Here is a 12,398-nt window from a genome sequence, read left to right as displayed (position 1 = left end):
ATGTGGCCGCGGGCGCCCAATGGCACGGCCCGGCCGGCCGGATCAAAGCGGCGGCCCGCCAATCAGCGGGGAGCATCGCACCCCCCCCACACACTCCGGCTTTGTGACGTCGCCGGGGGGGGTGTTTATGACGGGGTATAACAGCGAGCCCCGCTCGCCGGGAGCGCGGAGGTGGAGCGGAGGCAGCGCGGGGGACCCCCCCCCCCTCCCCGCCAAGCCCCGCAGCCCAGGATGAGCTCCCCGGGCGGGGAGGGGGCGGGCAGGCCCCCCCCGCCGCCCCCCCCCCCCCGCGTCGATCACCTGCTGAGCGCGGTGGAGAGCGAGCTGCGGGCGGGCAGCGAGAAGGGGGACCCGACGGAGCGGGGACTGCGGGTCGCGCTGGAGGACGGCGAGCTGTGGCTGCGCTTCAAGGAGCTCACCAACGAGATGATCGTCACCAAGAACGGCAGGTTAGGGGTCGGGGTGCGGGGGGTGCGGGGGAGGAGAGTGTGCGGGTGTGCCCCCCGCAACGCCGTGGTCGCCCCGCAGGAGGATGTTCCCGGTGCTGAAGGTGAGCGTGGCCGGGCTGGACCCCAACGCCATGTACTCCTTCCTGCTGGACTTCGCGGCGGCCGACGGGCACCGCTGGAAGTACGTGAACGGGGAGTGGGTGCCGGGGGGGAAGCCCGAGCCGCAGGCCCCCAGCTGCGTCTACATCCACCCCGACTCCCCCAACTTCGGCGCCCACTGGATGAAGGCGCCCGTCTCCTTCAGCAAAGTCAAACTCACCAACAAGCTCAATGGCGGTGGGCAGGTAAGCCACCGGCACCGGGACCGGCGTCGCGGTGGGCACCGGAACCGGCATCCACGCCGGGACCGGGATAAGGATGGGCACCGGCATCCGCATCGGCACCGGGACCGGTGTCGGGGCGGGCACCGGGATGGGCACCGGGATCGGCATCCACACTAGGACCAGGATAAAGATGGGCACCGGCACCAGCATCCGCATCGGCACTGGGAGCGGCATTGGGGTGGGCACTGGGACCGGTGTCGGGGTGGGCACCGGCACCGGGATGGGCACTGGGACCGGCATCCACATGGGCATCCACACTGGGACCAGCACCGAGAGGGGGAACTGGGACCGGCATCCACACTGGGACCGGCATCCGCATGGGCAACCACACCGGGACTGGCACCAGGAGAGGCACTGGGACTGGCACTGACACTGGGACCGTATCAGGATGGGCACTGGGACGGGCACCAGGGCTGGGACTGGCACTGGGATAGGCACCGGGGCTGGCATCCACACCAGGCCTGGGACCGGCATTGGCACTGGGACCGTATCAGGATGGGCACTGGGATGGGCACTGGGACTGTATCAGGATGGGCACTGGGACCGGGACCAGCGCTGGGGCCAGGACCGGCACCTTGCCGCCTTCGCCTCACTCAGCGGGGCTGGACCGCCCCATCCCATCCCTCCCCGTCCCGTCCTGGCGGGGCAGCGGGATCCGGCCGAGCCACCACTCCCCCTTCCTTAACTCTGTTTTTCACCCTGCTGTTTTCAAACGGGGTGGGCTGGGGTGGGTCGCGTCTCCCCCCCTTTTCTCCCCCCTCCTGAGCTACACTCTTCAGCAAAGCTGTTCTGTCTTTCTCACATCCCGATGTTTTGACCCTCTTGTTCACACTCATCCTCCTGGTGCGGATGTCCGACAGTGCCAGATCGCCCCGTGCCCGCGACCCTGCCCGGCGACGGGATGCGGATGGCCGGGCGACAGCCCGCGGTGTCTGGCTGCTCCTTTCTGTCCTGCACAGCTTCGGTTTTAGTGGTTACCCGCACCCGTCGCCCTCTTCTCCTCTGCTGGAAGGACAGACCGTGGGACGCGTTCGGACGCGGGCGCTGCGGGTGCCTGCCCGCAGCCCGCCGCCGCTGACCGGCTCTGTACCCCTCTGCTCGCAGATAATGCTCAACTCCCTGCACAAGTACGAGCCGCGGATCCACATCGTGCGCGTGGGCGGCCCGCAGCGGATGATCACCAGCCATTCCTTCCCCGAGACCCAGTTCATCGCCGTCACGGCCTACCAGAATGAGGAGGTATGGGCCTAACCTTGCTCAGAATCACAGAATGGTCGGGGTTGGAAGGGACCTCTGTGGGTCATCTAGTCCAACCCTCCCGCTGAAGCAGGGTCACCTACAGTAGGTTGTAGAGGACCTTGTCCAGGTGGGTCTGGAATATCTCCAGAGGAGACTCCACAGCCTCCCTGGGCAGCCTGTTCCAGGGCTCCGTCACCCTCAGAGGGAAGAAGTTCTTCCTCGGGTTCAGCTGGAACTTCCTCTGCTTCAGTTTGTGCCCGTTGCCCCTTGTCCTGTCGCTGGACACCACTGGAAAGAGTCTGGCCCCATCCTCCTGACACCCACCCTGCAGATATTTAGAGGCATTTCTAAGGTCCCCTCTCAGCCTTCTCTTCTCCAGGCTGAACAAGCCCAGCTCCCTCAGCCTCTCCTCGTAGGAGAGATGCTCCAGTCCCCTCCTCATCCTCGTAGCCCTCCGCTGGACTCTCTCCAGTAGCTCTTCATCTTTCTGTTCCTTCTAAAATCTGCGGTTCCGCTAACTCGATGGACAGCCCCGACCCAAACCCTGCTGCCTGCGTGAGGGTGAACGGGGATGCTTGCCAATAAAGACGTTTGTTGTTGTTTTCAGATCACAGCTCTAAAAATCAAATACAATCCGTTTGCAAAGGCGTTCCTTGACGCGAAGGAAAGGTGAGAGCTCTTCCCTCTGACGCGTGGATTCTTTACCCCAACTTGTCAAAGCAGATTCTCCACTAACACAGCGCGTTTCCTTTCCCAGGAGCGACCACAAAGACGCGATGGAGGACGTGGGGGACAGCCAGCAGTCCGGCTACTCGCAGCGTACGTTGCCTCTCATGCCGCACCGCGGGCGTCACGCCGATTTCTCCCGTCTTGTCCGTTCGGTTACGCGCGGCGTGGAGAGAGCGGTGTTTGCCGGCTGGCTCGGTGGTTCCTGGGGAGGAGAATACTGCCAGTCCTTACGACGGCGGTTCACACAAGTTTATGATTGTATAAACATTATGATCTATGTGTGATCAGGACACCGGCATTACAGTCGGAAATCCTTTAGTAAGTCCGGTTTATACAATTCATTGCTGTTATCCCTAAGCAGCGGCTCTTGGAAAACAACCCACTCCTTTTTCTTGGCCTCATTTAGAATCATAGAAAGTTTTGGGTCGGAAGGGACCCCCAGAGGTCATCTAGTCCAACCCCCCCGCAGCGAGCAGGGACACCGCTAACTGGATCAGGGTGCTCAGAGCCCTGCCCAACCTGGTCTTGAATGTTTCCAGGGATGGGGCCTCCACCACCTCTCTGGGCAACCCATTCCAGGGTTTCACCACCCTCATTGTAAAGAATTTCTTCCTTATATCCAGCCTAAACCTACCCTGTTTTAGTTTAAAACCATTACCCCTCGTCCTGTCACTGCTGTCTCTGCTAAACAGATTGTCCCCATCTTTCCTGTCGGCTCCCTTTAAGTGCTGAAAGGCTGCAATCAGGTCTCCCCGCAGCCTTCTCTTCTCCAGGCTGAACAAGCCCAGCTCTCTCAGCCTGTCCTCATAGGCTAATAGTCCTCATTTGCTAATTGTTGGCACAGGTAATTGTGTCTTTTAATCCTGGCGTCTTGGACTGCGGGGCAGCAGCCGATACGGGCACGGTTCTCATCATCCGCCCCGCAGCGCCGACATGATTTTAGTTGTTTATCTTTCCTACCCCTAGCTAAAAATTCCCCTGTGGGGTAGGGATTTACACGTAGTTGTAGGGCTGTGATGATTTTCCTGTGAGGAATGCCCCTGTAATGCTCGATCCAGTTATTACTGATTTTTTCCTTTTCAAAATTTGAAATCCTTTAATATAATCTTGCAGTTACCTGCACGTGCAAAAAGAAGACAGCCAGCCTTGTGTACAGGAACAGCGAGATCTGTACGATATGGAGAGAAAGGCTTGGTTCAAAATACATCAGAAAATTGTTAGAATGGGGTTTGAAGTACTTTAAAAAAGTACATTTTAAGTACTTTTTAAAGTTTTATGTTTAAGTACTTTAAAAAAAAATTAGGGTGCTTGCTTAAAAAGTTTTTTTCAGCTGGATGAAAAGCACTAGCGTTTTCACAATTGCCATTTTAACAGATTATTGCCAAAAAATATCTGCAGCCCAGAAAGGGGCGGAGCGGAGCTGCAGTCGGAATGACTCTTTTTTCAGTGAAAACACTTCATTTTGGAGAGCTCTGCTGAGCAGCCTGCGAAACCTCAGGGCTCCGCTGCCGCTTGAGCAGCCCGGAGAGCGGTTCGACGCCGCGGATCGCCGGGCACGCTCCGCCTGCGCAGGGAGGCTCTCTCCGTGTCGGCGTTCCCGTGCTGCCGCTGTGGTTAAACCGTGACTGCAGGAATAACGTTAGCTGGGCACGGGGCTTTTTTGCTAAGCTGTTGGCTAATTTTCCTTAGGAAATTTGCAAAGACTTGGATTTTTCAGCCACGATTGCGACTCAGTTCCCTTTCCGGAGCACGCTTCTTGGCTGCTTGGTGATGGGTCTGGTTGCTGGGTGATGCTTCATCGCCCCCCTGACCACCCTCTCGCTTCCCGCAGTGGGCGGCTGGCTCATCCCCGGAAGCGGGGCTCTCTGCCCGCCCGCCAGCCCGCACCCCCAGTTCGGAGCCCCGTTGTCGCTGTCGCCCGCTCACGGCTGCGAGAGGTTCTCGTCGCTCAGGAACCACCGCCCGGGTCCCTACCCCAGCCCCTACGCCCACAGAAACAGCTCCCCAAGTAAGTCGGCGCGGTGGAAGGATGGGGAGCGAGCGGTGGGATGCGGGCGTCCGGAGCGATGCCGCAGAGACGGAGCTCGTGGGCTCGGGGCCAGCGCCGCGATGAAGTGGGGACGGCGAGTGCGTGGCCCCGGTCTCGTCTGGGTGGGAAAACTGGGGGTGTGCGGAGCTGCCTGCTGCTGGCGGGTGGGATCGCCCTGTGCTGGCTGTGCCTTGTGCCCTGGGATCCTGGGAACCAGCGAGCTTGGACTTGCTTCGACTTTGTTTCCTTATTTGAGTTGGGAAGTGAGGGTTTTAATTGTTGGTTATTGGTAATACAACGAAATGGAGAGCGTGTCTGGTTCTGTCGGCACCGCTCGTTAACAGGCGGTGGCTGCGGGCCCGATTCTGTTGGTCCTGCCCGCCGGTCGCTGTCGTTGCACCCGCGCCCGGAGGCTGCTCTCAGCGGATGCCTCACGGCCGGAGACGCAGGGACGACGCGGAGCTGAGCCGGCTGCAGAGCTGTTGAAAAGCTGTGCACAGAAATGGGCAGATGGCTGCAGGCTCAGGGCCTCGCGCCGTAGGTGCTTAAGGGAGAGCGGGGCTTTTCTAACAGTGACTTTTTTTTTCTTTTTTTTTTTCTTTTTTTCTTTTTTTTTCTTTTTTTTCTTTTTTCTTTTTTTCCTTTTTTCTTTTTTCTTTCTTTTTCTTTCTTTCTTTTCTTTATTTTTCTTTTTTCTTTTTTCTTTTTTTTCTTTTTTCTTTTTTCTTTTTTCTTTTTTCTTTTTTCTGTTTTTCTTTTTTCTTTTTTCTTTTTTCTTTATTCTTTTTTCCTTTTTTCTTTTTTCTTTCTTTTTCTTTCTTTCTTTTTTCTTTATTTTTCTTTTTTCTTTTTTCTTTTTTCTTTTTCTTTCTTTCTTTTTTCTTTATTTTTCTTTTTTCTTTTTTCTTTTTTTTCTTTTTTCTTTTTTCTTTTTTCTTTTTTGTTTTTTCTTTTTTCTTTTTTTCTTTTTTCTTTTTTCTTTTTTCTTTTTTGTTTTTTCTTTTTTCTTTTTTTCTTTTTTATTTTTTTTTCTTTCTTCTGGCAAAGGCCCGTTAACAATTTTTGCCCTTCAGCCCGCATGCATATTGAAGGTTTCCACTTCAAAAAAAATAATTTTTTGATCTGTGAAGTAAAGCAGAGGCTTCTAGACACAGCCTGAGCCATCTTGTATGCAGCTTCACAGTTCATTTTAAAGTGGAAAACCAGCTTTCTGCAGACTTTTCTTGCATCTCGGAAACTCTGTGCAAGCTTTGTGGCTTGAAACAGAGCAAAAGCCCAAAACACCTCTGGTGCTCGCCAAGGGACCTCTTCTCCTTCCCCAGCCAGCTGGCACAGCAGCTCCTTGCTCGCGATGGGTGGCTGCGTGGGATCCCCTTCACGGCTCCCCAACGCCTCGCCGCGCCGGCCAGCTGGTTTTGGGCACAGGCTGAGTAGTCCAAGCCAAGGCAGGCTTCAGAGCCCGCGGCAGCTCCAAGCTGGGTTGCGTGATCCGGTGACCTGCTGGTTACCCAGGGCTGCCGGGCTGGTCCTGCCCGTGTAGGCGATGGAGATCAGGAGGTGGCCTGGGAGAGCGACTGGGACGGCGTAAGGAGCCCGCCTCTTCCCACCGACCGAATCAGGGAGCGTGGGCTGAAGGAGCCGGTGGTCTGCAGGCGGTTTCTTCAGCCATCGATGCTTCAGAGGAACAGGGCTTTGCAGTTTTCAGAGCGGGCCCTCAGCGGGGGCGATGCCAGCACCAGCTCGATGCGGCCGGTGGCTGACGCCATCGTCCTCTGCCCTTGGGACTTTCGGTTCTTCACAAGGTGGTGACGGGGAGGGTGTCATCAAGCCCTGTGTTGCATTTGAACGCCACACCGTTATCTGGGCTGATTCACAGAATCACAGAACGTTCGGGGTTGGAAGGGACCTCTGTGGGTCACCCAGCCAAACCCCCTGCCGAAGCAGGGTCACCTACAGCAGGCTGCACAGCACCGCGTCCAGGCGGGGCTGGAATATCTCCAGAGAAGGAGACTCCACAGCCTCCCTGGGCAGCCTGGGCCAGGGCTCCGTCACCCTCAGAGGGAAGAAGTTCTTCCTCGGGTTCAGCTGGAGCTTCCTCTGCTTCAGTTTGTGCCCATTGCCCCTTGTCCTGTTGCTGGGCACCACTGGAAAGAGTCTGACCCCGTCCTCCTGACCCCCACCCTGCAGATATTTAGAGGCATTTCTAAGGTCCCCTCTCAGCCTTCTCTTCTCCAGGCTGAACAAGCCCAGCTCCCTCAGCCTCTCCTCGTAGTAGAGATGCTCCGGTCCCCTCACCATCCTTGTAGCCCTCCGCTGGACACTTTCCAGGTTCAGGTGCTCTCTTGCTTTCCCAGCAGCCTACGCCGATAACTCCTCTGCCTGCCTGTCCATGCTGCAGTCCCACGACAACTGGTCTTCTCTAGGGGTGCCCCCCACCGCGACGATGCTGCCCGTGAGCCACGGCACCGGCACGGCTACCAGCTCCAGGTAGGGGCCCCTCGAATCGCCGCGTCGAGCCTTGCTAGCATGAGAGGGCTGAGAAAGGAGGTGGAGAGTCACCAGCAAACTGGAGATCCTTACGGCCATGTGTGACTCGCTGGCCGTTGTGGGGGTGGGGGGAGCACCAAGGAGGACTATTTACAAGGGAAAGCTTGAAGAAACAGATTAAAAACTGGGGGTTTTTTTTATGTTTTGGTTTTGGAAATGTAGATACGTGTGATATAGCAATATTTCATAGAATCATAGAATGGTTTGGGTTGGAAGGGACCTTCAAGATCATCTGGTTCCAACCCCCCCTGCCATGAGCAGGGACATCTTCCACCAGCCCAGGGTGCTCAGAGCTCCATCCAACCTGGCCTGGAACCCTGCCAGGGAGGGGGCAGCCACAGCTTCTCTGAGCAACCTGGGCCAGGGCCTCACCACCCTCATGGGGAAGAATTTCTTCCCAATATCTACTCTAAATCTGCCCTCTTTTAGTTTAGAGCCGTTATTTGATAGAGGAGGGATTGCAAATCACTTAGACGAACATCCACTGAATCGGAGGTTGCTCTTTCAGTCTTCATCTCCGTTTTGCTTTTAAGCCAAATGGTGTTTAAAATGTTGATTTTTGATCTGTTTTGCTTTAGCCAGTCATCGCTTTCCCATCTGTCTCCACAAACCCTTGCTCTGCTCCACGCTGTAGGGCAGTAATTCTTTGCCTGAGCGGTGCCGCAGCAGCCGGCAGAGCGTGGGATCATACCCTTGGCGAAAACCTTTGCCATTTTGTGATCATATCAGAGTATCTTTTCTCCTCTTTCACAGAATCACAGAACGTTATGGGTTGGAGGGTCCTTTCGAGGTCGTCTAGCCCAATCCCCTTTTTGTACTCTTTCTTTATTAACCTTTTGGATCTTTTAGCAGAGATTTAGTTTGCAGCCAGTCCCTTGGAGCTAAACTTGCGAGGTCAGCGAAGTAGATGTAAGGTGGTCAAACCTTTGCCATTGACCACAGAGGGCTGAGGTTTCAGATCTACCACTCCGTTTGTGGGAGGCGTTTGTGTTTGAGCCAGGCTCATAGAGAGAATCACAGAATCCCAGCATGGTCGGGGTTGGAAGGGACCTCTGTGGGTCACCCAGTCCAACCCCCTGCCCAAGCAGGGTCACCCAGAGCAGGCTGCACAGCACTGCGTCCAGGCGGGGCTGGAATATCTCCAGAGAAGGAGAATCCACAGGCCCTCTGGGCAGCCTGGGCCAGGGCTCCGTCACCCTCAGAGGGAAGAAGTTCTTCCTCGGGTTCAGCTGGAACTTCCTCTGCTTCAGTTTGTGCCCGTTGCCCCTTGTCCTGTTGCTGGGCACTACTGAAAAGAGCTTGGCCCCATCCTCCTGACACCCACCCTGCAGATATTTAGAGGCATTTCTAAGGTCCCCTCTCAGCCTTCTCTTCTCCAGGCTGAACAAGCCCAGCTCCCTCAGCCTCTCCTCGTAGGACAGACACTTCGCTATCGATCGGAGTACGTACTACTACCCGTTGCACACTCCACCGAGTTTCAGCTGCTGCACTAGGGGTTGTCCAGTAGACAAAACCAGTACAACTGGGACTGTGGGACCTCAAGGCAGGCATTTCTGCCATCCCTTTTGTCTAATCCCCTATGTGTGAAGTAAGAAGAATATTTACGTTTTTTGCTAAACTGCTTGGGATCGATAGGTGGAAAGCACTGTGTGGGATCACACAGCAGGGCTGAACTTCTCCTCGTAGAGTTTCTCTTGAATCAGCTCGTTTCTTTTAATTCACACGTGTGTTTACACATCTGTGTGCATGTCTCTAAGTACCCAGAGGAGAGCGAGAGAGTGGAGGCTGCAGGGTCCTGGCAAGGCTTTGCTTCCTCTTAAGAAGCCCTTTCTGTAGTGTTCGTGCCATCTGCAGCCACCGATCGAGCTCTTCCCCTGCTGACAGGAGGTGATGAACAAGGTCCTAGGAGGGCTGTGCTGCTGTCTGGAGGCATCCACAGAATCACAGAATCACAGAATGTTCGGGGTTGGAAGGGACCTCTGTGGGTCACCCAGTCCAACCCTCTGCCGAAGCAGGGTCACCCAGAGCAGGCTGCACAGGACCTTGTCCAGGCAGGTCTTGAATATCTCCAGAGAAGATATTCTGAGTACAGAGGCACTCAGGGCGGGTTAGGGCTTTGACAGACTCACGGCAGTGGGTTCAAACAGGGTCTAACAGCCGCTGTTTCCAGCCACCTCCATCATGTGGCTTGAAGCAATGGTGTCAAGTTGAGTCAGGGGAGGTTCAGGTTGGATATTGGGAGAAATGTCTTCACTGCAAGAGTGGTCAGGCATTGGACCAGGCTGCCCAGCGCAGTGGTGGAGTCCCCATCCGTGGAAGGCCTCAAAAACTTGTGGATGTGGCACTTCAGGACATGGTTTAGCAGGCGTGGTGGTGTTGGGTTGATGGTTGTACTTTGTGACCTTAAAGGTCTTTTCCAACCTTAACGATTCTATGATTCTAAGATTCCCCGAGGAAAGGACATGGCGTGGCTCAGGAGTCAGAGCTCAGCCCTCTGCATTCTTCAGGCCAGCCTGGTCGTTCCTCAGCTTGGCTGAAGCTCTGCTAGCACACGCAGTGCTGGATCTAGATTTATGGGTGGGGGGCCGTGAATGTGACCTCCTTGCCTGGGACCCTTCCTACCCCGCAGTGGCTGGGAGATCCCTGGTGGGATTCCCTGTCCCCGGGACACGGACCCAGCCCGGGAGCTGTGTCGTGACCCGAGCAGGCACGAGCGTCGCTGCTGACCTGTTTTCTTCACCGCTTTGCAGCCAGTACCCCAACCTGTGGTCCGTCAGCAGCAGCACCGTCGCGCCGGTGTCGCAGCCGAGCGGGGTGTCCGGCGGGCTGAGCCCCCAGTTCCTGCGCGGCTCCCCGTCCCCCTACACCGCCCTCCCGCACCCCGCCGCGTCCCCGCTCTACGACGGCAGCGGGGGGCCCGCCGACCCCCCGGACCCCCAGTACGACGCCCGGCTCGCGTCCGCCTGGACGCCCGTCACCCCCCCATCGCTGTGACCCCGGACCTGCTCCCGTGGGACGGACGTCGTGGCCGTGGAGTTATCTGTGGAGCTGGATCCTCGGGGGAGAGAAGAGGGAGACGTGGAGTAAATGGCAGGCAAAGCCGAGCGTCCGCCCGATACCTCTCGCAGCGAGCAGCGCGTCGCTGCCTTCACGTAGCGTTTACAGACCTGGTGAGCGTGCAATTCTGAGAGCAGATTCACTGCTTTTAGTCCTTTTTTTTTTTTACTTTCTTATTATTTTAAGTTGGATAGACCTAAGTTTTAAGATTTTTACTTGGATTCCAAATTTCTCGGTGCTCTGATATAGTCAGACCTGAAGTTTGGCATCGTTCTTACCTGGACAGCTTTCTTGAGTAAGTTACTCCTTCTTATTTTCCAGTTAATTTTTTTTTTTTAGCTATAGTCACGCGGAGACTTTTATTAACCGTCTAGTTAGAAGCATTCTGAAATATGCACAAATGTAGCTGAGGAGTGAAGCTTCTGGAAAACCATGTGCACTAACACGTGTTTGCATCACAAATGCGTTGTGTTCTTAGCTGTATGCTGGTTGCCTTGCTGCTGAATTCACGTCGAGACAATCTGCCAGAACGATCTTCTTCCTAATAAACGCAGTATTAATTTTTGGTCTAGTCTGTTTACCCAACCTGTTAGAGGTAAGTTTTGCTGTTTGATCATATAGATCATATAGATTTCAAATACCCGCCAGCTTAGCTAAACATCTCGTTTCAAACAGCCGGTGCCGAGGAAGGAGCCCTATCCAAAACCTGTTTGAGCCATTAAAAAAACATCACTGTGGTTTTGGCTGGGTGTTTTTTTTTTTATGGTCTCTGGCTCAGGCCTTAAGGGAGGGAATTCAACACCTGGAGATTCATGCTAATTTATTTTATATCAATATTGTACTCTGTCGGTCTATATTTATTATTTGGTAAGTTACAAGTGTGTTTTCTACATGTTAAGATATGTAAATAATCCCTCAGCCTACAGTGTGCTCTTCAGACAATCATACGTGGGAGATGTCACCCAACGGCACGCTGAGCAGCGTGGGTTGAAGTAGTAAGCTTATTGTAAGCAGGAAAGCTCTAGTTACCAATAATTTGGGGGAAAAGCACAGATATAGTAAGCTTTAAAATACGCTGGCTGCTTGACTTGCTGCAAAGATCAGGTCTTGATAAAATCGTGATACTAAGCGATGGGATCCAGGTTTCAGGAATTTTGGGTTAGACAACACTGGGCTAACCCAAAACGTTGGCTCGAAGCGTGCCCTGGGCCAGGTCTCTCTCCCGCTGACTCTGCCAAGCGCATAGCCCGAGGAACGGGAACGGTTCTGCGTAAGCCATAATAAATAACTGTTGTAACGAAGTGCCTAATATAGCAAAGCAAAGTTCTGTATCAGGGAATTCCTTAAATAACTCCTCAATGCGTGCTCACGTGCTCAGGCGCCGGGAGCAGGCGGCAGCTGCGCTCTCTGTCCATATGTAAATAGCGACCGAAGTGCTCCTATTTTATTGCAAAGGTAAAATGTGTAAATGGTGTAAGTGCGTTATTATTCAGAATATTTTGTAGAAGTTAGCAACATGTTTCATTCTGAGCTTTTTTTTTTTATTTTTACTTGTATTTCGGAAGTGTAATTTAAATTGGAAAAAAAAAAAAAGTAAACATTCTTAAAAAAAACCCTCAAGGCTTAATTTCCAGTTTATGGCGGGCGGTGGGAGAGGTGAAACAAATGCACATCAGGCGGCGAGCACCTACGGTACGCTGCCCTTCCGCCGCGCGGTTTCGCAAATGGTTCCTGCCACGCAGCAGCTTCCAGCCGTGGGCGCAGGGTCAGGGAGTTCTTCATAACCAAATTAATGATTATTTAGTCATGGAGAACTTCAGAAGGTCTCTTGAGATGCTACATTCTCCTCGTCTGCTTCTCCCCTACCCCTTTTTTTTTTTCTCCCTGCTCTGTTTCTCCATCCTTTGGGTGAATCCTTGGCTGGTCAGAGGGGGCAGCCGCAACTGGTGTTGGGTGGGAGCTCTT

General features: G+C 54.4%; 1 protein-coding gene across 1 annotated transcript; it reads left to right on the top strand.

Annotated features, from left to right (window-relative positions):
- Positions 1-231: 231 nt before the first annotated feature.
- TBXT (T-box transcription factor T) lies at positions 232-10,370 on the top strand. The gene is made up of 8 exons (XM_075411824.1): positions 232-449; positions 529-793; positions 1,937-2,071; positions 2,679-2,740; positions 2,829-2,890; positions 4,632-4,808; positions 7,184-7,316; positions 10,127-10,370. The coding sequence occupies exons 1-8, from the start codon at positions 232-234 to the stop codon at positions 10,368-10,370; spliced, it is 1,296 nt and encodes a 431-aa protein (XP_075267939.1).
- Positions 10,371-12,398: the final 2,028 nt, after the last annotated feature.

This window comes from Opisthocomus hoazin, chromosome 2 (genome assembly GCF_030867145.1).
Source record: "Opisthocomus hoazin isolate bOpiHoa1 chromosome 2, bOpiHoa1.hap1, whole genome shotgun sequence".
Lineage (NCBI taxonomy): Eukaryota > Metazoa > Chordata > Aves > Opisthocomiformes > Opisthocomidae > Opisthocomus > Opisthocomus hoazin.
This window is presented reverse-complemented; position numbering and strand designations above follow the sequence as displayed.

Bases quoted from the DNA above. Each gene is read 5' to 3' on its own strand.
- TBXT (XM_075411824.1), top strand. From the start codon at position 232: ATGAGCTCCCCGGGCGGGGAGGGGGCGGGCAGGCCCCCCCCGCCGCCC. The intron at 2,741-2,828 runs GTGAGAGCTCTT...TTCCTTTCCCAG, and splicing joins TTCCTTGACGCGAAGGAAAG to GAGCGACCACAAAGACGCGA. The intron at 4,809-7,183 runs GTAAGTCGGCGC...TTGCTTTCCCAG, and splicing joins CCACAGAAACAGCTCCCCAA to CAGCCTACGCCGATAACTCC.